The following is a 25,733-nucleotide window of genomic DNA, read 5'->3' as shown; positions in this document are numbered from 1 at the left end:
AGTCTGTAACTTAATATAGACTAAATAACAGATGTGGCCATACCTAAAGTGAGCACATATCAGTCATTTAAAAGAAGATTAAAACACAACTCTATCTGATTTCTGGTAATACTGGATAGCATAAGGGTTAACCACCATCTCTTGCCCCAAATTCCTCTCAGTTGAACCCAGAAGAGAGGAAAATGCAGCCTGTAGGGGCACACGCATAAAATGAGACACTCCTGGGCTTCTGGGAGGGGACACAGGGCAAAGTTACCGAGTAGAAAAGGAACTAGCTGGGGAGTCCTCCCCGGGACCCTCCAAACACCCATTTCATTCAAATCCCTTTCCTCCCTCCTCGTCTCTCTCACGTATTATGTCCCTGCTAATAAGCTTTCATCGAAAATCAGGTTCTGAAGTCAAAAAACATTTGGATACTACTGGTTTAGGTTAAACACAAGTATATATATATACGTGAACTGCTACTACAGACAAGTAAGGAGAAGACCACCCGTATCTTTTAATACCAGCCTGATGAGTCTTCTTAAATGCACTCTTATCCAGATGTAGAAGGCTGATCTTCCTCAATATCTAATCCCAAGCAGGATTATTTTATTTCTAAGCATTTAACTTTTTTAAAAAAGATTAAAAAATTAAAGGAAGGCATTAAACTTTAGAAAGAACCAGAGGGCTAATCTGCTTACCTGCTGTCCCCAGCATTTGCCACGTACAGCTTCCCCAAAAGGCAAACCACAATGAGGGCTGTGCAACCACCAGATATATTGTATGAACTCCTCTCTCGTTCGATTTGTAGGTCCTGGAGAAGAAGACAAAGTTAGTACTGGACTGTACAGGAACAAAGACTGTCTTAGCCTTGTTCCCTCCACACAGCCCTAAGATCTGAATACGGTTCGAAGAAGGGACAAGAAAATCTTTAGTACTGGCTTTCTATCACCTGACAAGCATTTCTGGAGAGGACACTGGCATAAAACTGTCGCCTACCAGACCATCTGCGGACCAGAGACAGGAAACAAGGGAAGGCAAACAGATATAATCAGACAAAAATGAGAAGAATTAAACCAATTGTATTTAATAAATATCATGGCTTACGGAAAATTCAGTCTTTGTATGGACAGCCTGAGCTGCTGTGGAAAACAGATTAGAGAGGCTAATAATGTCGAGTGCTTGGACCTGAACAATGTTTTTAACCCCAAAGTCTCCAATAAATACATTCCTTTACCACTAGACGAGACAGGTGACTTGAAGGATTGTGTCCTCAATTCAACTTGGGCAGGAGTCCACCCCCGTCTTACTGATCAAAGACAGAAGCTTCTGAACTCTGAACTGACTTCCTCTTCCCAAGGCCACTAATTCACAAGAGGGACACACACGCATAGTATCAGCCAACCTTCAGGGAGCACTTCCTCTACATCAGGCAGTGCGAGAAGCACTTTACATATAGAATCACATCTCATTCTCACAACTGTATCATTGACCTCACTGTTCAGATGCAGACAAGTGGGGAACTTGCCCATATTTACCCCGCTGGAGTTTGGATTCCAGTCGGGTTCTCCTCCTCTAAAGCCTAGTACTTATCACCTGCCACCTAATGAGGTCTCCCCAAGGAAATTAAAAATAGAACCACATTCCTATGGACAGAGATGCATCAACCTCCAGACAGATGTCTTTAGCTGTGTCAGTGACAGAAGCCAGGGTTCCGTGACCTCAGAAAAATGAGAGTTGAGTTAGGAAAATAAACCGAATGCTGGCCAAAATAATGCCCAATGTTCTCATCGCCATCTATTGTTGGGGCCAAGGAAGACAGGACGAGGGTGGGGTACAGAAGAGGAGGAAATGGTGCCCTGGCTGATTCTGAGGCTACTGTCAGCTGACCAAGGGCCAGGGCCCGTTTGTGATGCTTAGAAACCCACAGAATTAGAACTCAGCTGCTTCAGCCAGCCTCCTGATGGAAAGCGGCGATAATTCAGTAATCCAGCATTTATCGGCAGCTGCTGTGCTCCAGAGGCCAGAGGCGATAACACAAAGTCAGATAAATCACCAAGGAGAAACTGGAAACAGGAGAAGAGCCTGAGCTTTGAAAACAGATTAAGAACACAGTATTGGTCAAAATGTAAGGCGAGAAAAAGTACAAAGACAAGACCTGGGAGAAACTAACATACTGGGAATGAACTGAGTAAAGGGTAAGGGCCGGGGGTGGGGGGAAGGCTGTGGAACCATCGGGAGGGGTAAGAATGAGTGTACTATATGGGATGTGATGGTTTAGAAGAAGGTGAAGAAAAATTCCAAAAAGGGGTTGAGTGAATGACAACATCACGTGCTGCAAGACGGGTCAAGCACGAGGACCACCTCCAAAGACCACACTGAATTTTTTAAATTTATTTACAAACTCTGTATAAAATAGCTTAAAGGGGCTGTCATGAGGATTAAATTAGACGGTGTAGATGAGGGGCTTCGGAGACCAGCTAGATTCTCCCCACAGCCTGGATCCCATGACTGAGAGAAGAAACCTTTCTTGCTCACTGCTAGATCCTCAACACCCATACTGGGCCAAGTAAAAGGTAATTTAATAAATGTCTATTCAATAGGCAAATAAAGAAATACATTATAAAACGCCTGGGTTTCCAATTATCTCCCCACCGTTTTACCTCTGCCTTAACATGAGACGTGTTCCACCATTCATAAATGAAAAGCTTACAACGTGCATAAACACTCACTGAGATTGTAATTAAGCAGGAACCCAGGCTTCCAATAACACGCAGTCAATTGACAGGAATGAATGAATGGTTATTAGAACCCAAGCAGGGATGGCAGGAGGCTAGAGGGTGACGAGGAGGAGGGACACACGTCAGCAGGGAAAGACCGTCACAAGAAAGTGAAAGAGGGGAAAGAAAACATTGAGATGTCACAAGTTCCGTCTGTTGAATCTCCAAACAGTGCATCAAAACAGAACCAACAACCCTATTCACAAAGGAGTTTGCGGGCAGGTTTATGCAATTTTTTTGCATTTAAATAAATAAAATTAAGTTGATATTATGATAGATACATATTTCAACAAATTAATATAGAAACTGGTATATAAAGCCCACACTCAATACTAACATTTTTAATACACTGGGAAGAACTGCTCTAGCTACAGAAACTATCCTTTCACATCCAGAATCACTATTAGTTTGAATACCTAAAGTCTGAATGAAAGGCAGTTTTGAGTAAAAATCCTTTAAGCACCCAACTGCTTACGGACCGGAGTGTGAATGATGCTTGACAGACTTAAACCATTGGTGCGATCCAAAAAGTACACGGGGTCCACGTGAAAGAGCCGCCCATGTCAAAGAATTCCTCTGGGACTCAGACAAACAAGTTCATTCTGCATCGTAGGTGCATTACTTATCGTGGTTTACATCACCAGAAAATCTGATTATAAAATTATTTCATCCTTTAAAAAAATATCAAGATAGAGTGTTTGACACTAAGATTTTCTGCTCCAGCAGAGTTCACATTTGCCTTTCACTTAGGGGGAAACATTCCAGTTAGCCTGCCCATTGAATGCCTTGTTATGACATTAATAGCGTGCGTGAGGCAATATTTTTTTCTAATTGATTTCATCGTTTCTTTCATCTTTTCCTACCTTCCCTCTGCAGTTCCCCCGGCATAAGGAATGCAAATCTGGCAACATTTCCACATAAACAGTGGACCAAAGTCTAGCTATTTCCTACACAAGAAACTTTGCTAACATGCTCATGCTTTCATCACTTCCCGCCTCTGCGTGGTAACAGACATACGCGTGTGCGCTCAGACGCACACTTTAATTACATGTGTGTTCTCTGGGATCACAGTGAAAGGATTTGAAAGATGTGTTTCCACAGACTTCATCCGCCCTGCAGCATTCACTGACATGAAAATATGCTCTTTTATTTCTTCTTCTAAAACTGGGTGTAACTAGAACATATTCTAAAAATAATTGTTCCCCCTCCCCTCCCTAGAAGCCAAAATAGCACATTTTTTTCCTACACCACCTACTCCTCTTTAAAAGATGTTTCACAAAATCTTAGTACTAAAAGGAACATTAAAGGACCATCTGGGTGGTTCTTTTACTACCAGATCAAACATGATAAGTGAAGTCAATAAAGATATATTGACTGTTGAATTAACTACCTAATTTCTTCAAACTCTTAACTTCTCCAGTTAGCTTAAGCTTCTCACACTCTACATTAAAAAAAAAAAAAAAAATGTATCCCTCAAGAAGTTTGGGTACTTTTTTCAAAAGATTTAAGGAAATCATGGAAAAACTGCCCACTGCTTATGCTAAACAAAAACCAATTTGGAATATCTCCCCCATTTCATGAACCTCAAGACATAAGTCTAGAATAAATTACCAGCAAAACACATGCACATACTATCATTCCTTTTCAAGTATGATCTAAAAGGATCAACTCAAGTGACTCAAAAGATTCCATTAACAAGATAATTGATTTATCTGTTCAATCAAGGGTCCCTCTCAAGGCTGCTTTCTACCTAGCAGAACTGATTTATCCTGTGTTGTATCTGTCTAAATATTACATTTAAGCAAGGTTTATCTCTAAATCAAAGAATGGATCCAATTTTTAAGACTTGGGATTGTATTTTGCTCCTTTTTGTTGCAAGGAAGAATGAGAGCAGTGAAGGGAAAAAAGAATGTGTGTGAAAGGAGACTGATTCAGCAGGAAAGAACTGCAAGAAAGAAAATATGTTGCTCAGGATCATTGTAATTTGGTTCGAAAGTCCCACAGATGATGCAGCTCCAGGATCATTCTTTGTTTCCTACCAGTTTCAGGTTGCAAAAGGAAAGCAATATCAAACACCAGAAGGGAGCGAGTGTTGGGTGGTTTCAATAGGACCCGGCACCTCCCCCTAACTGGGTTAAAACATGGTTCTGAGCACATTGCTAATAGCGTCAGTCAGAAATAATAAGATTCTGCATTGTTTTAGTATCTGGGCCTGATTTCGGTTTATTCTGAGAAGCCAATCTGTCAGGCAGGCAATGGGGAAGGGAAAAGCCAGCACTGCCTAATATTGCCACCTGCTGGCTGTTGGTGGAATCACATGCTCATTCCTTCTTGGAAGAACTTCCTGTTCTAAAAACAAAGACAAAACAAAAACAAAAAAACCTCTAGCTTAAATACAGACAGACCAACAGGCCCACTTACCATGAATATTCTAATTTTCAAAACCATTAAAATTTATAAACTATAAATTAGCTTTGCATTCGTCCTCCTTTTTCACCATAATGTCACCATATGGTTTTTACCAACAAAGCCAAGCTGAGTGGTATTTCCAACCATTTACTCAGGGACAGTAAGATGTATGCTAGTTTCACAAGTTAAAATGTTGCCATTTTACTCCCTTCATAACAATCAAATCTCCAAAACATTCTTCACTGTGGCGAGGAATCTATACCCACACTGCAAAGGAAATAGGACAGAATTTTGAGATGCTCCTGCCTGTGTCTATAACTCAGCTTCTATAGGTAAAAAGGTCATCACTGCTGACTTGCTTCTGATTCCTAGGAGGGCAAAGGTCTCCTGCAACTATACCAACAATGGAAGTGACTTCTGACATGACCTCCCTGTTTTTGGAGGGTATAGAAGTAGGAAGGAGATTGACATCAGGACTTAGAAGACATTTATCTGCTTCGTATCTGTCATCCTGAGCCAAGCAACCACCTAAACATAACAGGTGACAAAACTTAGCTGCAGAAGTAGGCACTGTTACAAAGTGTAGCTGGGAAGCAGAAATGCAGTCAGTCAGAAAGTTCCTGAGATCCTGGTCCTTTTGGAAGCGAGGGTTCATTTCCCATGGTGGACACAGGAGGAGCTTGGCCACGCAGCCTTTACTCTGAAGGGAGATCCAAGATGAGATACAATAGGGGACCACAGGGCAGACCCACTTCTGCCAGCATGGCTCAGAGGCCCGTGGTCAGAGGTCACCTCCTCACAAGCCACGTACTGTGCCAGGCAACCCCAGGATCAAAGAGAAGAGGAAAAACAGTGCCTTCAAAGAGGCTTACAGCGTTTGATGAAACTTACCATCTCCTCTTGTCCACAGCATTTCCCCCCCCACTTCTGTTAGCCTTTATTTTTCGACGAGTACCTACTCTTTCCTAGAAATAGATATTATTTATTCTGGTCTGGTGTTTCTGAATCTTTTTATCCAATTTTCTCTTTCAGATAGATATGAACATTCCACTTAATGTCACTCAGAACATTAAAACAAATGAGATACTATCTATCTCTGTGTTTGTATAATGTGACGACAAATACCCCCAGATACAAAATCCAATCTTTTTCCTTCTAGACCCCCATGGTGTCTAGAAGAATGCTGGTTATAAAATATAAGTAATTGAGAAGGGAACTGGTGGGAGGTGGGGAGAGAGGAATGACCTCTGATTCTGCTTTGCTGAACTGTCATAAATAAGGCAAAACCCCAAACGAAAGGCAAGCTTTGCCTTTAAAGATATTATAAGTTACATTCTGAATCTCAGGAGGGGTCGCTGCAAAGATGTCATCAGTGCAGCAAATTTGAGGCTGAGGTGCTGGGCATGGGGAATTTTTAGGGATTGAAAGTGCAGGAGAAAGCAAGAGAGCCACAAAGCTGAAATGACTGACTCTTATTCAATATTGAGTTTTCCTATTACAGGGGATCAGAATGGCATAAAACCTGCAATACCTAAAGAACACCTAGAAAGTCAGAAAGTAGCTGGCTGTTGTGAGGAAAAAAAATTAAGAATGGCCGGGAGATTCCAAACCTGCTCCCTTCGGAAAGGTCTAAGGAGGAACCACCAAGGTCAGGCCAACAGAATAAGGAAATCAGCTGTGTGTTGAGCATTTTGAACCAAAGTTTACCTTTAAACCCTGACTCTCAAAACCTAATAGCGAGAAAGGGAGGAAAGAAAAAGTACTTTTTATGAGTTGACAATGGCCTTCCATAGTATGCTATATAATTTCTCTGTCCTAAGTTCTGAAGCTCGACCCAAGCTATTTAATGGCGAAGTCAGGCACTTTTCTGTGACACTGGAGTAGATTTTTCCTGAAGTCCCTGATGAAGCAAAGAAAAAACTAGAGCATCTCTCTATCATTAGGGTAAACATATGACATCATCCAGACAGGGACACTTTCGAGAGTAAAAGGGGACAGTATTAATAACTATTCTGGGCCAACAGGCATCAGCTGGCTCAGTCCCCAGCCGTGCAGGAGGTAGGGCCACACTGCCAAGAACCAGGAGAACCAAGGAACGATGAGTATTCTCACTTAATAAGGCCAAGCACATGGTGTAAAGCCCAGGTAGCAGGCACGCTGTGGGCTAGAGAGACAATCTGGGAAAAACGTTAAGTGTGAAGAAGAAGCTATAGGGTGGGATGGATTAGAAAAGAACAGAATGGCTTAAGGCCCAAAATTCATATTATGGCACAGCAAGTCATCCACAGGCTGCTTGCAGATGGCCTCTCCAAGTCACCTTACAGCATCCCTACCCTTGAAACCTGCATCTAACCACGGTGGACGTCAGCTTGCTGCCTTTGGCCCATCTGGGTTCTCTCCGTGATGTGGGTCTTCACACCAACGGCTGTCTCTGCCCAGAGCACTCTCCCAGCTCCCACGTTCTGTCTGCTTTCCTCCCACTCCCTGACAGCATCGCTTCTCCAGGGAACCCTACTTCATCTCTTTATCCAGATTCCTACCTACTCTGCATTCCTCCTCTCGAGGCCCTTCCCATTTATATTTTATCTGTTTAATATCTGTCTTTGCCTAATTTCTTCCATGCTCTCTTCCCAGTTAGGCCTGGCTTACAGTTAGTTCTCAACAAATATTTATGGATTGAATGAATTACACAGGAAAGTGAAGTGATGTTTTCGCTGGCAACCAAGTGTCCAAGGAAAATCTCTGGTAACGAACCAGCTAGTGAAAAGTTTTTTAAAAATTTAAAAAACAAGAATGGGGCTCTTTACTAAGTATTTTTCTGAATGAGCCTCTCAAGTACAGTAGTTGCTAGGAACCCTGCGCCATTAATGGGCAGAAACAGTCTGAGATCCGTGTGGAGGCTTGACTCAATGTGACATTGGCCTCTAGTGGATAAAGTGGAGAATACAGCAGTTCGAAGTGAGAGATACCTCATAGTACTAGCAATTACCGAAGGAAATAAAAAAGCCAAAATTTCTTCTGTTTTTTTTTCACTTCTATCATGTAAGCTGACTTTTTCTCCCATTAGGGGCACAGTCCACCGTCAAATTTTTACCTCAATTAAATATTTAGCTTTCTGAGCATCCATGTTTAGAAACAGCTATTCACATCAGAGCTTCCATGATAGAGGGAGATTTTTTATACCAAGCCCAAGGAGGAGTCAATTTTACTACCTTGATTCCTTTTTCCCTAAATAATCTTTTCTAGCCTCCTGGTGTTTTTCTTGGGATTGAAGGCTCCCAGATACTCCTGAGATGGAGGTGCATTTTAAACCACCTGCTACTCAAAGGGTAAATATGTGACAAGGAGAGAAACATTGGAACCAAAAAAGAAATGAGTTAAAGTGAGGAGAGACTGCAAATTAGAGGCATGAGTATATGAACAATTTTTTGCCTTGTAAACAAATCAGACGATGCTGTTTAATATTATTTACTTTTCTCCTCTCATTAGCACTCAACCTGACATCGTGAGATCCTGGAATGTGCACGGTGTGGACATTCAATTCTGCAGAGATGCTTCTAGCTGCTCTTGCTCTACCTAAGAGCTTGTCATCACTTTTTAATCTCCAGGTTTTAAGGACACTACTGCCCACTCACCTTACTCTAGTCCTTATAACATCTTTACACATCTCCTACTGTACCTGCATGCAGGATGCGGCTTGGGAGAGAAAATCTTTGGAACCCAAATAGTTGCCTCAGTATAAAGTGAGCTCAAGGGGGTGGCACAGAAGAGACCTTCTATGTGCATTCTCGCCGGGCAGAGGGACAAGCAGGGGACACTGGGAGGGCAGCTTAGTGCGTTCTCAGGAGGGAGGCTGAATCCCTTGATCAGACATATTCAAATTTAAATGTACAGACAAATCCACGTTCCCAAGTAAAACAAATAATTCTTGGATACTGGCCCCTACTCGCTCTAAGCAGTGAGAACCACACTGCCAATCATGGGAAAATAGCTGTTCTCAGGTTAGATCTGTACCGCAAGGGTACTTCTGAGCACTTCACTAAAAGCTCCATTTCCCCAAACACCTGGAATTCGTACACACGTGTAAAACAGATGGCAACCGAGCTCACAGTTTCAATTAAGTTCAATCCTACCAGCTGGCATCCGTAAGAGTTGGCAGAAAGAGAAGCAAATATGCATCCATTTAATAAGCCTATCACCTCATGCACTATCCCTCTTCCATCTTCTTTTACACCTTTGCCAGCACTGGATGCTAGAACTCTCTTGCTGCCCACTTCTTTTGAAAATGGAAGCCCTGCTGTAAAAGGAGAAGACGGAGGGGACCATGCAGCAAGTGGACAGGTCAGAGACATGCCCTTCCAGGGAACTTTCTAAGAAACAAGTATGTGGCTGAAGTGACCACCCGGGCCCCTGCTGCCCTAGAGTCTTCAGGTGATACCTACCATTTCCTTGAATGCACTTTCAAGAGCCCCGATGACGAGGCACTCGTGCGGGATCTTCTTCTCGGTGAAGAAGCGCGTGGGCGGGGTGCTGGGGGAGCCGGGGGCGCCCACCCCTCCGCGGAGCGAGGCCGCGCGGGTCAGAGTCCGGCTGTTCGCAGGTGTGTGGTCGGGCTCCTCGCCCAGGCAGGTGGGCGGCAGCACGGCCGAGTTCTTCAGGATCTCCACGATGTCCTGCAGCTGCTCCGTGACGTGGTGCTGCAGCAGGCGGGATGCCACCACAGCAGCCCCGGACCCCGCGTGACCGTCAAACAGCGACCAGTAGTGGCAGGAAACGCCTTCTGATTCCTGCGGGAGGAGGGCGACAAGGACGAGTGAGAAACGCAGTGGCCACTGCCCCAGGGTGAGGGCGCGACACCTCCGGGGGTCAGCGCGTCCATCTGGTTGTCTGTCTGCAAACAACGGGGGTCCGAACAGAGCAAAACACTTAGGGAAGGGTCCCCAGATTCATCGCTGCTGTTACCACCACCCCAGGGAGAAAGTGGTCCCTGCCTGTCCACCCAGGGCAGGAGTCCAAGTCACCACCCGCTCAGCTGGGGTGAGATCTACTTTAATTTGATGTGCAGAAGTGAGAGGTAAAACTCCATACAAACAGGTAGGTCTTTACAGTTTTAACAGCTAACTCCTCACCTCCCTTCTGCTGCAACCCCCAAGCAGGTTTGACCTGGAATCTTTGGAAGAAGTTAGGTCTTTTTTACAGATTCTTCATGGGGGGATAAGTAGACCCATTTCCCCCTCATAGGGCTTTTACACTCTCAGATAATTGCCCCATCTGCTTATGTCTACATCCTGAATTTGTAGAACATGTTTTTCCCTTGAACACCCAGTCTAGTCCAACCTTCACAAGATGCAGTCAATTCAAATCTCCTCTTCATGTTTCCTACTCCCCTCAGTCTTCCAGCTGTCACTCAGCATCTTGGCTTTCTCTTCCTACCCTAAAGCTACGTGCAGCCCATGTTCCCTCATCTACCACAGATCTTGTACCTGCTGGTTGATTTTGAGACTATTTCAAGATGAACACTTTTAAGAACCATGTCTGAATCACATATGCCTAAGATCTTAGCTATAGGGGGAAAAAAAAAAAGCAGCTCAATTATGGTGTTGCTAGAGGGATAAGATATTAAATACTGAGATGAAATAGGTAAGGTGCATATAACATCCACTACTGACAACTAGGCTTATCTAGCCTGCAGCAATAAATGTTGAATTCTTTTTTTTTTAGTTGAAGCCATTATATAAAGTTCTTTTGGTCTATCTTACTTTTTTAATTGAAGGTATTTGACCTATAACATTGTATAAATTTAAGGTGTACAACATGCTTATTTGATACATTTATATATTGTGACATAGTTGCCATCATAGCAATAGCTAGCATATCTATAATTGTGTTTTTTTCTGGTTAGAATAATTAAGATCTAATCTCCTAGCAAGTTTGATTATTATAATACAATATTGTTGTCTATGTTCACTGTACTGTGCATTATATCTCTAGGACCTTTTTACTACTCCTTGCAAGTTTGTACTTTTACCCAACAACTCTCCTTATCCCCCCCACCCTCCGGTCCCTGGTAACCACCATTTTGGTCATTCTTAGAATGATGCTAGAAGATACTCTGTACTTAGGGTGACATATGCCATTACTCTATTTGTGCCCTTTAAAACTTTGTTTTTACTCGAGTCTGTGCTAGATGCTTAGAGATAAAATAGTCTTTTTTTTTTTTTTTTGTCAACAAATATTTACTGAGCACTCTTTCTGTGACAGGCACAAAAGTAGGTAGTGGGGATGAAAGACTAGATGAAAGATATAGAGACGGGGTCTGATTTTAAGAATCCAGCGGAGGAGACAGACACTGATCAAATAATCACACAAATAAATGTAAGATCATAATTCTGGTGAGGGTGACAAAGTGCTGTGAGGCCAGCCTGCAAAGGGACGTATAGGAGGAGGCTTCCTGAGGACATGAGGACCAGGCTGAGGAGCACTGGAAATTCACAAGATAAGGAGGGGAAAGCAGAGAACACCAGGCAGCAGCTGGTGTGTGATGAGCAAGAGGAGCCTTGACCTTGGCCATGTGGCTGAACAGGGCACAGACGCAGGAAAGGATGGAGATGACATGAGACTGGAGAAGGAGGTAGTAGTTGGACCCCTCAGTCCTTCCAGGACACACGAAGGATCTTGGCTTAAGCTTAAGAGTAACAGAAAGCCATTGATTGAAGTGGGAGTTAGAAAATTGATTTGTATTTTTAAAAGATCATTCAAGCTAAAGGTGAGAAGATGGCAGTGGGAAGACGCAGAGTTCGCGTCGCCCCACAACTAGGGCACCTGCCGGACGCTGGTGGGGGGACCCCGATGTCCAAGGAGATGGGAAGAACCCCCCATCGAACCGGTAGGACATGGGGGGACTGAAGGGGGAGGAGAAGTGGAGGCTGGACAGGACCGGTGCCCCTGAGGTGTGGCTGAGAACGGGGAGGGGTTCTGGGAACCCTCCAGTGCCTGGAGGGACCCTCAGGGGCTCGGATCAGGGCGGAGCGCGCCCAGCGTTTCCCCTGCCCAACTGGCTGGGGAAGTCTGCCCGGCTCTCAGGCCGGGTCCTATGCCCTCAGAAGTCCCCTCTGGACCGGGTTGGTCCTGGGGGCATAGGAGAGAGGCCGGGAAAGAACAAGAGAGGCAGGCGGGAGGGGCCCTCTGGGACCCAAGGAGCAGGAGAGGAGCAGAGGACGTCTGCCCCACCCACTTGGGCCCAGGGAGCCTGCTGAGCTCCTAGGCTGGTCCTCCGCCCTCCAAAGCCCCCTCCAGGCCGCGTAGGCCCTGGGGGCATAGGAGGGAGGCCAGGAAGACCAGGAGAGGTAGGTGGCAGGGGACCTCCGGGACCGGAAGAGCAGGAGAGGAGGGCGTTTGCCCCACCCACTCAAGCCCAGGAAGCCTGCTGGGCTCCCAGGTGAGGTCCCCTGCCTTCTGAGACCAGAGGTGGGAGGCACGCCTGGGCCCCTTCTGTTCCGTTGAGGCTAAGCCCCACCCCCCACAGCTCCCAGGGCCTTTTCCAGCCCTGTGGGTCCTAAGCATAGGCCCCGCCCACCACCCAAACCCCGCCCCTGCTAAGGCCCCACCCTCCACAGCCAAGGCCTTTTCCACCTCTTTTTTTTCTCCTCCTCTTTTTTATTACTGTGGTTCTGTTTTACCTTCTAGTTGTTATTTCACCTATATTTTTATTTTTATTTTTTTCCTAACATATCTGTTAGTTTCCTCACCTAATTTTATTTTTTACTTTGTTATTGTTCTCCTTTTTTTTTTTTCTTTTTTACCACCCTGTGCAGCTGGCGGCATCTTGGTTCATGAGCCGGGGGTTGGCCCAAAGCTCCTGCGGTGGGAGCTCTGAGTCTGAACCACTGGACTAACAGAGAACTTCAGACCCCAGGGAATATTCATCGGAGTGAAGTCTCCCAGAGGTCCTCATCTCAGCACCAGGACCCAGCACTACCGAACAGCCAACAAACTCTGGTGTTGGAAGCCTAAGGCCCAACAACCAGTAAGATAGGAACACAATCCCACTCATTAAAAAAAGGAAGAAAAAAAAAAAGAGACAGCAAAAAATATGTCACAGATGAAGGAGCAAGGTAAAAATCTACAAGACCAAATAAATGAAGACGAAATAGGCAATCTACCTGAAAAAGAATTCAGAGTAATGATAGTAAAGATGATCCAGAATCTCAGAAATAGAATGGAGGCATGGATTGAGAAAATACAAGAAATGTTTAACAAAGATCTAGAAGAACTAAAGAACAAACAAACAGAGATGAACCACACAATAAGTGAAATGAAAAACACACTAGAAGGAATCAATAACAGAATTACTGGGGCAGAAGAACGAATAAGTGAGCTGGAAGACAAAATGGTGGAAATAACTGCCGAGGAGCAGAATAAAGAAAAAAGAATGAAAAGAATTGAAGACAATCTCAGAGACCTCTGGGGCAACACTAAATGCACCAACATTTGAATTATAGGGGTCTCAGAAGAAGAAGAGAAAAAGAAAGGGTCTGAGAACCTGCTGTATAGAAAAATTTTTAAATAAATTAAGAAAAAGAAAAAAGAAAAAGAAAGGGTCTGAGAAAATATTTGAACACATTACAGTGGAAAACTTCCCTAACATGGCAAAGGAAATAGTCACCCAAGGCCAGGAAGCACACAGTCCCATACAGGATAAAACACACCAAGACACATATTAATCAAACTAACAAAAATTAAATTCAAAGAAAAAATATTAAAAGCACAAGGGAAAAACAAAAAATAACATACAAAGGAATCCCCATAAGGTTATCAGCTGATTTTTCAGCAGAAACTCTGCAGGTCAGAAGGGAGGGGCAGGATATACTTAAAGTGATGAAAGAGGAAAACCTACACCCAAGATTACTCAGCCCAGCAAGGATCTCATTCAGATTTGATGGAGAAATCAAAAGCTTTTCAGACGAACAAAAGCTAACAGAATTCAGCACCACCAAGCCAGATTTACAATAAATGCTAAAGAAACTTCTCTAAGCAGGAAACACAAGAGAAGAAAAAGACCCACAAAAACAAACCCAAAACAATTAAGAAAATGGTAAAAGGAACATACATATCAATAATAACCTTGAATGTAAATGGATTAAATGCCCCAACCAAAAGACACAGGCTGGCTGAATGGACACAAAAACAAGACCCATATATATGCTGTCTACAAGAAACCCACTTCAGACCTAGGGACACATACGGACTGAAAGTGAAGGGATGGGAAAAGATATTCCATGCAAATGGAAATCAAAAGAAAGCTGGAGTAGCAATACTTGTATCAGATAAGATAGACTTTAAAATAAAGACTGTTACAAGAGATAAGGAAGGACACTACACAGTGATCAAGAGATCAATCCAAGAAGAAGATATAACAATTATAAATGTTTATGCACCCCACATAGGAGCACCTGAATACATAAGGCAAATGCTAACAACCATGAAAGGGGAAATAGACAGTAACACAATAGTAGTAGGGGACTTTAACACCCCACTTACACCAATGGATAGATCATCCAAACAGAAAATAAACAAGGAAACACAAGCTTTAAATGACACAATAGACCAGATAGATTTGATATTTATAGAACATTCCACCCGAAAGTGGCAGAGTACACTTTCTTCTCAAGTGCACACGGATGTGCATTCTCCAGGATAGATCTCATCTTGGGTCACAAATCAAGCCTCGGAAAATTTAAGAAAATTGAAATCATATCCAGCATCTTTTCTGACCACAACACTATGAGATTGGAAATCAATTATAGGAAAAAAACTGTAAAAACCACAAATACATGGAGCCTAAACAGTGCGCTACTAAATAACCAAGAGATCACTGAAGAAATCAAAGAAGAAATAAAAAAATACATAGAAACAAATGACAATGAAAACTCAATGACCTAAAACCTATGGGATGCAGCAAAAGCAGTTCTAAGACGGAAGCTATAGCAATTCAATCTCACCTCAAGAAACAAGAAAAATCTCAAATAAACAATCTAACACTACACCTAAAGCAACTAGAGAAAGAAGAACAAAGAAAACCCAAAGTTAGAAGGAAAGAAATCATAAAGATCAGAGCAGAAATAAATGAAACAGAAATGAAGAAAATATCAAAGATCAATAATACTAAAAGCTGGTTCTTTGAGAAGGTAAACAAAATTGACAAACCCTTATCCAGACTCATGAAGAAAAACAGGGAGAGGACATAAATCAATAAAATTAGAAATGAAAAAGGAGAAATCACAACTGACACTGCAGAAATACAAAGGATTATAAGAGACTACTACAAACAACTATATGCCAATAAAATGGACAACCACGAACAAATGGACAAATTCTTTGAAAGGTACAATTTTCCAAGACTGAACCAGGAAGAATTAGAAAATATAAAGACCTATCACAAGTACTGAAATTGAAACTGTAACTAAAAATCTTCCAACAAACAAAAGTCCAGGACCCGATGGCTTCACAGGTGAATTCTATCAAACGTTTAGAGAAGAGCTAACACCGATCCTTCTCAAACTCTTCCAAAATATAGCAGAGGGAGGAACACTCATAAATTCATTCTACGAAGCCACCATCACCCTGATACCAAAACCAGACAAAGATATCACAAAAAGAGAAAATTATAGACCAATATCACTTATGAACATAGATGCCAAAATCCTGAATAAAATACTAGCAAACAGAATCCAACAACATATTAAAAGGATCATACACCATGATCAAGTGGGCTTTATCCCAGGGATGCAAAGATTCTTCAGTATACGCAAGTCAATCAATGTGATATACCCTATTAAAAAATTAAGGAATAAAAACCATATGATCATCTCAATAGATGCAGAAAAAGCTTTTGACAAAATTCAACACCCATTTATGATAAAAACTCTCCAGAAAATGGGCATAGAGGGAACCTACCTCAACATAATAAAGGCCATATATGACAAACCCACAAGCATCATTCTCAACGGTGAAAAACTGAAAGCATTTCCACTAAGATCAGGAACAAGACAAGGATATCCACTCTTGCCACTCTTATTCAACATAGTTTTGGAAATCCTAGCCATGGCAAACAGAGAAGAAAAAGAAACAGAAGGGATACAAATTGGAAAAGAAGAAGTAAAACTGCCACTGTTTGCAGATGACATGATACTAGACACAGAAAATCCTAAAGATGCCACCAAAACCTACTAGAACTAATCAATGAATTTGGTAAGGTTGCAGGATACAAAATTAATGCACAGAAATCTCTGGTATTCCTATACACTAACAAGGAAAAATCAGAAAGAGAAATTAAGGAAACAATCCCATTTGCCATCGCAACAAAAAGAATCAAATACCTAGGAATAAACCTATCTAAGGAGGCGAAAGACCTGTACTCAGAAAACTATAAAACACTGATGAAAGAAATCAAAAATGACACAAACAGATGCATGTTCTTGGACTGGAAGAATCAATATTGTGAAAATGACTATACTACCCAAAGCAATCTACAGATTCAATGCAATCCCTATCAAACTACCAATGGCATTTTTCACAGAATTAGAACAAAAATTTTACAATTCGTATGGAAACACAAAAGACCTCAAATAGCCAAAGCAATGTTGAGGAAGAAAAATGGAGCTGGAGGAATCAGGCTCCCTGACTTCAAACTATATTACAAAGCTACAGTAATCAAGACACTATGGTAGTGGCACAAAAACAGAAATATAGATCAATGGTACGGGATAGAAAGCCCAGAGATAAACCCATGCACATATGGTCACCTAATTTATGACAACGGAGGCAGGAACTTACAATGGAGAAAAGACAGCCTCTTCAATAAAGGGTGCTGGGAAAACTGGACAGCTACATGTAAAAGAATGAAATTAGAACACTACCCAATACCATACACAAAAATAAACTCAAAATGGATTAAAGACCTAAATGTAAGGCCAGACACTATCAAACTCTTAGAGGAAAGTATAGGCAGAACACTCTGTGACATAAATCACAGCAAGATGCTTTTTGACCCACCTCCTAGGGAAATGGAAATAAAAACAAAAATAAACAAATGTGACCTAATGAAACTTAAAAGCTTTTGCACAGCAAAGGAAACCATAAACAAGACGAAAAGACAACCCTCAGAATGGGAGAAAATATTTGCAAATTAAACAACAGACCAAGGATTAATCTCCAAAACATACAAACAGCTCATGGAGCTCAATACCAAAAAAACAAACAATTCAATTAAAAAATGGGCAGAAGACCTAAATAGACATTTCACCAGAGAAGACATACAGATGGCCAAGAGGCACATGAAAAGATGCTCAACATCACTAATTATTAGAGAAATGCAAATCAAAACTGCAATGAAAATGGTCAGAATGGCCGTTATCAAAAAATGTAGAAACAATAAATGCTGGAAAGGGTGTGCTGTAAAGGGAACCCCCCTGCACTGTTGGTGGGAATGTAAATTGATACAACCACTATGGAGAACAGTATGGAGGTTCCTCAAAAAACTAAAAAAAGAAATACCATATGACCCAGCAATCCCACTACTGGGCATATACCCTGAGAAAATCATAATTCAAAAAGAGTCATGTACCACAATGTTCATTGCAGCTCTATTTACAATAGCCAGGACGTGGAAGCAACCTAAGTGTCCATCAACAGATGAATAGATAAAGAAGATGTGGCACATATATACAATGGAATATTGCTCAGCCATAAAAAGAAACGAAATTGAGTTATTTGTAGTGAGGTGGATGGACCTAGAGTCTGTCATACAGAGTGAAGTAAGTCAGAAAGAGGAAAACAAATACCGTATGCTAATAGTTATATATGGAATCTAAAAAGAAAAAAGAAAAATGGTACTGATGAACCTAGTTGCAGGGCAGAAATAAAGAGGTAGACATAGAAAATGGACTTGAGGACACGGGGTGGGAGGGGGAAGCTGGGGCAAAGTGAGAGTAGCATAGACATATATACACTACTAAATGTCAAACAGATAGCTAGTGGGAAGCAGCCACATAGCACAGGGAGATAAGCTCAGTGCTTTGTGTCCACCTAGAGGGGTGGGATAGGGAGGGTGGGAGGGAGGCTCAAGAGGGAGGGGATATGGAGGGTGGGAGGGAGGCTCAAGAGGGAGGGGATATGGAGGGTGGGAGGGAGGCTCAAGAGGGAGGGGATATGGGGACATATGTATGCACATGGCTGATTCACTTTGTTGCACAACAGAAACTAACCCGGTATTGTGAAGCAATTATACTCCAGTAAAGATCTATTAAAAACAAAAAACAAAAAAAAAAGGTCATTCAAGCTAAGCTGTGAGGATTAGGACGGAATAAAGGGTGAAAGTGAGGATGTCAGTTAGGAGGTAAATACCACCCTAATAAGACACTCAATCAAATCCAGGCAGGAAGAAACACTTATGAATGACTAAAAGCACCATAAAGAGAAGGAACAAGCACATTACCTCAGAGGAAAGTTAAGTGGAAAAAACAATGACCTAAGGATTAGAAGATCTGGACTCAAATGGCATCTTCAATACCAGTCAGCTGAGTGGGAGAGAGAGCAAGGAGAGGAAGGCAGTCCAGGCCCTGGACCCTGTCTGGGTCACTCTAGAGCTGGACGTCCCTGTTGCTTAACATCTCTGTGCCATGGTTTCCTAGGAAGTGAAAGGCAGGTGATAGCTACCTTATGGCAGAGGAGTACTGGGGAGGTTAAGAGGTAATTTATGCCTCGTCAGTAGCTAAGTAACACATTTGGAGCAAGCGGGCACACGCGCGCGCGTGTGTGTATGTGTGTGCGCATGTGCGTGTATGTGTGTGCGCATGTGCGTGTATGTGTATGCGTTGTGTGCGTGTATGCGTGTGCGTGCGTGTATGCATGTGCATGTGCGTGTGTGCACATGTGTATGTGTATGTGTGTGTGTGTGTGTATGTGTGTGTGTGTGTGCGTGTGGCGTTAGGGGCACTGCTATCATTACCATTACAATATGATCTCAGGTAAGTCATTTTCTGGGCTTCAGTTCTTCACCAAAATGGCAGGGGTGAGGGAACTTCTTTAGAAGACTCTGATGCCTCTGCTAATCCTGCAAGTTCAATGTCTAAGAAGGACAGACCAGTGTGGGCTGGGGAAGTGGGGGAGAGGTGGACCTTGAAGACAGGACAAGTAGAATTTGGATGGACTGAGAGGTGATATGGCAGCCCAGGAGAGGAAAGTACCAGGAGGCTCAGGTGATGGGGCTGATTCTGGTAGATGCTCATCCAGGGTCTATCCTCCCTTCCTCCTCACTACTGATTCTGTTTGGGACGGCAACATAACCACTAAAAATACAGCCCAGACTCCCTCGCAGCTGTGTGTGGTCACATAGCCTCACTCTGGCCAATGAGCTGCAAGAAGAAGTGTCCTGGGTGGACACTTCCAGGTTTCTTGACAAAAAGGACAACTCAATGGGCCTGGTCTTTTCCCCTTTATCCTTCCCCCTTTCTTCCTGCCTGGGTCACAGTAGTGACACCTGGAGGTAGCATAACCCTCTTGCCAAAAAGGCTGAAAGCTGCAGCCCAGGGTGTGGGGCAGGAGGTCAGAAGGAGCCTGGGCCCTTGAGGTCTGGCTGTGGATGCTGCACAGGCCCTGGGCAAGCTGTCACACGGGCTTCATGACATTTCGATGAGCCACTGTTGTGAGATTCTGTAACAGGAGCTGGGCACGTGGAGAAGCAAGGGTGCATAGTATCCTGGGACTTGCGGCATACGTGGCAGGAAGGAGGAGCCCACATAAGTAAGGCACAAGCCCAGAAAAGAATCTGAAGGAGGCAGAAGTGGATGTCCACTGGGAATAAACCTGAACCCCCAGGAAAATGTTCTTAATTTAGGGCATCTGTGGATAGAATTCAGGGAGTCCATGAATCCATCTTTATTTCCACAGACCTCTGAAATTTGTCATTTCCCCGTATCGTGAATGGAAGGCAACACAGCACAGTGGTATCAGCAGTATCTGTGACTTGGTCGCCAATAGAAATAGCATTGTCCATCTGCACATTCTGAGTTATCATCTATGCTCATCACTGCTTTGCAAGGATTGCCAACCCCACCGCTAGCTCCTGCTACTTGCTGCATTAGTAAAGTACATATTGCCATATTACATCCCCACAAATAGGGAAAAGTGGCAAAAGGAAAGGATTCCTTGTTCATCACATCCAATCCCCCAAAGGGCCCAAGGCCACCTGAGCGAAACCTATGCACACAGTCCTTCTATACCTGATTAAATTAAAATCCAGCAAACATCTCTGAGGAAGCTGCAGCAGGGTCAGGCGAGGGATGGGATAGCAGCAGTCATGTCAGCGTCTGGGCACAGATTCTGTGACACCAAACTTTACCATGTTTCCAGAGTCATGATTTGAATCAAAGAAGATCAAGCCCCATGAAATAACGAGCCACACTGCCATGGAATGCTACATTTTAAAAAAGCAACTCTGTAATTTTTCTGACAAGTAATCCAACCATTTCCTTCAACAACACAGAGCATTCTGCAGCTACCGAAACCACCACCAGCTGACAAAATATCTGGGGAATTTTTAAACAGTCACGAGGCAGCTTGGTTGAGGGACTTCTGACGTGGGGCTCAGAAGGGCTCAACATTCTCCTTTTTAGAACACCTCTGCACAGTGCTATAAAGTCTGGTACAGCAAATTTGTAAAATGCAATTAATAATTTTCACAGCTAAAACTTGTAAGACGTAATTTTTTCCACAAAGAAAGTTTCTTTCCACAAATCAAGTGTAGGCTGAATAAATCCAGCACAGGTTGATGCAGGGGCCAAGCCCAGACCCATTAAAAGCAGTGTCTCTGAAGGTGGCGCCCCACCATTCGTCTTCTTTAAAGCTTCCCAGGGGGTTCTAACAAGCAGTCACAGTTGAGAACCCCTGGTCTAATGGAAAGGGGGCTGCTAAGCCATCAGGAGACCTACATTCTAGTCCCAAATCTGCCATGGGTTCAGTGTACGACCTTGGATGAGTCACTTACATCTCCCTAAACTGATCAGACTAGTGGTATCCAAACTGTGTTCCTTAGTTCTGAATAGGTGCCTTAGGAAAGAGGAAGGTTAGTGGCTGTTGAAGTGATGAGTGCCTATGACTATTATTCCAACCAGAGCAGTTCATCAGTTTCATCAGTTATAAACATCAGGGTTTTGCAAAAGATTTTGGATAAAAGGATTCGACAGTTTAAAATAAAATTTTGAAAGCCTCTGAACTAGATAAAACCAAGCCCATCAAGAGATTTCAAAACCTTCACTGTCCTCCTATGGCAGGAACTTCAAATGCGTGATGTACTGTGTGGGGAAATAAACACAAAGCGGGCTCTCACCACACACTCTGATGCCAGCTCAGCTATGAGAGTCTAAAAGACCACAAAGGCACAGACACAGCCAGTTACGGCCCTAGAGCACCCTTCCCATCGTTTGACAGGCGATATTCTAAATGCTTTACAAATATCCGCTCATTTAATCCTTACTACAATCCGATGAATACCCACCCTAGGAGGTGTGGTTACTATCCCCATTTTACAGGAGGAAAACGAGGGACGGAGAGGGTAACCACTCCAGGTTGCCATCTATTAAGCGATGCAGCTGGGATAAGAGTCCACGCTCCAACCACCCGGCACTCCGCCCAGCCCTGGAGGGAAAGCTTGCCCTGACGGACACCTGGCTCACGAATCCACTTCTCCACTCTGGAACCTGAGTTTTTCAAAAAAAACACAAAATCTGATCACTGTCTTTTACCAGCCTAACAGCCTGCCCTGCAGGCTGACTCCAGGCTATGAGCCCGGGTTTGCAGGCTCTGATTCTCTCTCCACGTTCCATCTCTTACCCCAAATCCCACCCACGCAAAACTACAATGCTTGAGTGCCTTGCTCAAAAACGGGGGAAAAGTGTTGTTATAGGTACTAAAAATGAGGTGTTTTTCCTTCTTTTGCATGGTGTATTTTTTAGTTGATATTTAATGTTTTTCAAAGTAAAGAAAAATTCAAAACTTAAAACAAAAAAAACTACAATGCTTGCAGCTCTCAACAAACCACGACTACCCCTCCCCCTCCGCCTCCCCCCCACCTGTCTTTTAGTCATCACCTTAACTGTCACCTCCTCCTGGAAGCCCCCACTGCCCCCTGTGCCCACCCTGACTGCAGCATTCATCATATTGTCCGTGACTGTCTGTCCACATGCTTGGGCAATGATGGATTGAAAGAAAGAATATTCTGCGAAACGGGCGCAACTAATAGGCAATGCAGGTGAAAAGAGCAATATATATAAATATATATGGAGGCCCATGGGGACAGTGACCTGATTAAGGCCGACCTTGAGGGCCAGGTTCAGGTCCGGGTGAGGTTCTGGAGTCCAGCAAGGCAGACCAGGAGCCCCAGTTTGCTGCCTCGGGGCACGAGGAGTAAGGAGATGCCTCCGCCCCTGAAAAGTGCTGACAGCCGGGCTGAGGGAGCACGGATGCCGACGCGTTCTGCAGGCCCACCGCGAAAAGGAAGCACCAGAATTTAAGGGGCTCACAGAGGTCTATCCTGAGGCAAAGAGGGCCTAGATCAGGGTAGTACCACTGGGCCAGGAGAGAGGACTTCATGAGACATTTCAAGGAGAAATATGAGGTTGGAGTGGGCTATCTGGTGTTTGAAATGGGACCGAGACATTAACAGAGAATTCAGATCTACTTTTGAAAGTATCGTGATCAAACAGGACGTGCCATACATTTATTCTGAAACGGATACGAGGACCCGATTCTCCCTCACCCTCTTCTTTACTTGAAACGGTGCCATCGGCTGCTTTCAGATAAGAGTGCACGGTGTGAGGCATAAAGTCACATCTGAGAAACCTGAGGAATGAACACCTCCTCAATGTCACACCAGCATCAAGGGACTACAATGACGTCAGGGGTCTGAGCTGGGAATAAGGCAGCTGGGGCTGGAGCTGGGAATCTATGAGAGAGGACTGAAAAATCCCAACTTACATGAACACAGTGCTTTCAAAGCATCGCAAGTCTGCAATTTCATTGCAAATACACCTGTATTCCGTCACGGCATAGAAACTTCCATCACCCCCTACTGCTCTTAAAGTACTTTTCCGTCTTCTGGACGCTCGCGGGCTCTGCATGATCTAGGTGCTGCTCCTCTCTTGCTCCTTGTCAGTGGTCGGGAATGCTCTCGTCCTCTCTCTTCTAACTCTGCCTCACTTGTAAGACTGTAAGTGTCATGTTTTTCTTCTGCCTTCATCTTTGGCCCTCTGCTTGGAGAACTGCTTATCCTTCAGTTTTCAGTGGAAGCAGCACCTCCCCACCAAGCCTGCCTGGACCACCTCAGCCCCTGTACATCCCCTACAACAGTGTTTATCCCACTGGTGTGGAACTGCCGGACGTGTCTGTATCGGCCTACGCAGACACTCACGTGTGTCTCATTCACTATGGCATTCCAGGGCGTCCCTGGTATAGAACTACTCAGTAACTACTAAAAGCTCAATAACTACTAAATATACAAAGAAAGGAAGGGAGAAAATGGATTTTTTCATTCGTCTTTATTTTTTCAAAGCAATATAGCAGTTTAAGAAGTAAGAATTTTGGGACTTCCCTGGTGGCGCAGTGGTTAAGAATCCGCCTGCCAGTTTAGGGGACATGGGTTCAAGCCCTGGTCCGGGAAGATCCCACATGCGGCGGAGCAACTAAGCCCGTGCGCCACAACTACTGAGCCTGCGCTCTGGAGCCCACGAGCCACAACTACTGAGCCCGAGTGCCACAACTACTGAAGCCTGGGTGCCTAGAGCCCATGCTCTGCAACAAGAGAAGCCACCCAATGAGAAGCCCGGGAACCAAAACGAAGAGTAGCCCCCGCTGGCCGCAACGAGAGAAAAGCCCGCACGCAGCAACAAAGACCCAAGGCAGCCAAAAATAAAAATAAATGAATAAATAATTTTTTTTAAAAAAGCAGTTTTTCAGTTGCATTCTAAGTTATTTCCTTTACCAAAAAAAAAAAAAAAGGTAGCCTTCTACGTAATTTATAATACACACACACACATACACACACATTCCCACCCCTTTTCAGGAATACATCTGCAATAAGACTAAGGAATATTCCAGAAGGTAACAAATTGGGAGTTTAAAGTTCACAGTTTCTCTTTTAGGATTTCACTAAAGTAGGCTCAATGTTATAGCCTCCTTTCTCTAAAGTTCTAGAAACTGCTTTTTAATCATATTGCTTATTTTCTTTTTCCCATTTTCATGATCATATATAATGCCAGAACTTAGTAAGTTTTAACTGGGAAGGGTTCCTTGGGCCTTTCAAGAAGTGTAAGATTGCACCAAACAGAAATGTATCCACCGAACAACAAGCTAAAATAAGTTCGAAGGCAAGCAGCTTGTGTCCATGCAGCTGCAGCTGTAATTCCAGCACAGCTAAGCAAGGAGGTCAAAAAGCCATAGCCTCGGTTTTAGCCCTATTGAAACAGGAGCCACATCACATGCCCCTCAGCTCTGGGGGACCCACAGGCAAAACAGCCTTCGTGAGCCACGTAGGAGACAATGAGGCAGCCCCTCTTCCAGCAGGCTGACAAAGAAGGGGAGATTCTAGAGAAAACCTCAAATGTTTCCTGTGGAGCCCGACACAAGTGTTGAGATGTAAGGTAGGAAACACAAAGAATACCAAAGAATGAGGTTTGACACACTGGTACCAGCTCAAAGAAACCAGGCTTTGCATCTCATACCCACCGCACAAGCGCTCACAGTTTGCAAGCCCGCTTCACCGCTCTCCCTTCCAGATGAGCGCTTTCCACAAGAGAGCACGCAAAGTCGAGGGGGAGCTTAAAATGCTCAGTCGGCATGTAAGAGGAGAACGTTAGAATTGGAAATTCTTTCATATCGTTTCACCTAATGTGGAAGAAGAAAATTAACCTTGGCTAGTATTTCTCATACAGGCTGACACTGGCGCCCTCAGCGGGTCGGTAAGTCTCCAGGACACGATGGAGCACTGGTGCCCTGGTGCTTCTGTTAGCTCTGGCTTATCACGACCTATTCCTGGGTACATGTGCTCCCAACGGAGTGGTCTTGTACATTATATTATGAAGTTTTTAACTCAATTATCCCTCACAAAATAGAGGTTTCTAAGAATCCCTGCAAAGAAATTGCTTATAGAAAACATGAGCAAAAAAAGAACATGTCACACCTGGCACTTCCCACTCCAAGCAATGACAACTAGTCATATCTGACAATAATAATAACCATTCTAGCCAAAAGTATCTGATGTGCTCAAGGAGACAGTTGAAATACGGAATTATACTTGCGATTGTTAATGATGAATTGTGCCTTGAGATATAAGCTCATGGAAACAAGAAGTCTCTGCTCTTAACAAGACAGTAAATGGGTTACTGCATGAAAAACACACAGAACAATGCCTGGCATATAATCAACACCATGTAACTGTTAGCTGTTATATTTTAAAATATTGCCTTTTCATCTTTATTGCCTTTATATTTTAAATACTTAACATGTTTT

At 43.5% G+C, this 25,733-nt stretch overlaps 1 protein-coding gene across 3 annotated transcripts in view; it reads right to left on the bottom strand.

Annotated features, from left to right (window-relative positions):
- Positions 1–25,733, bottom strand: part of PPM1H (protein phosphatase, Mg2+/Mn2+ dependent 1H) — a 270,652-nt gene that overhangs the window by 133,378 nt on the left and 111,541 nt on the right. For all 3 annotated transcript variants that reach the window (XM_082422821.1, XM_082422820.1, XM_082422819.1), the window contains exons 3-4: positions 9,614–9,958; positions 684–796 (exon numbers count right to left, since the gene is read on the bottom strand). In XM_082422821.1, coding sequence (XP_082278947.1) covers positions 684–796; positions 9,614–9,958 — 458 coding nt within the window. The remainder of the gene's footprint in view (positions 1–683; positions 797–9,613; positions 9,959–25,733) is intronic.

Source organism: Balaenoptera physalus (assembly GCF_965194825.1).
Source record: "Balaenoptera physalus genome assembly, chromosome: 13".
NCBI lineage: Eukaryota > Metazoa > Chordata > Mammalia > Artiodactyla > Balaenopteridae > Balaenoptera > Balaenoptera physalus.
Note: the sequence above shows the minus strand (reverse complement) of the source record. Positions and strands in the feature narration are given on the sequence as shown.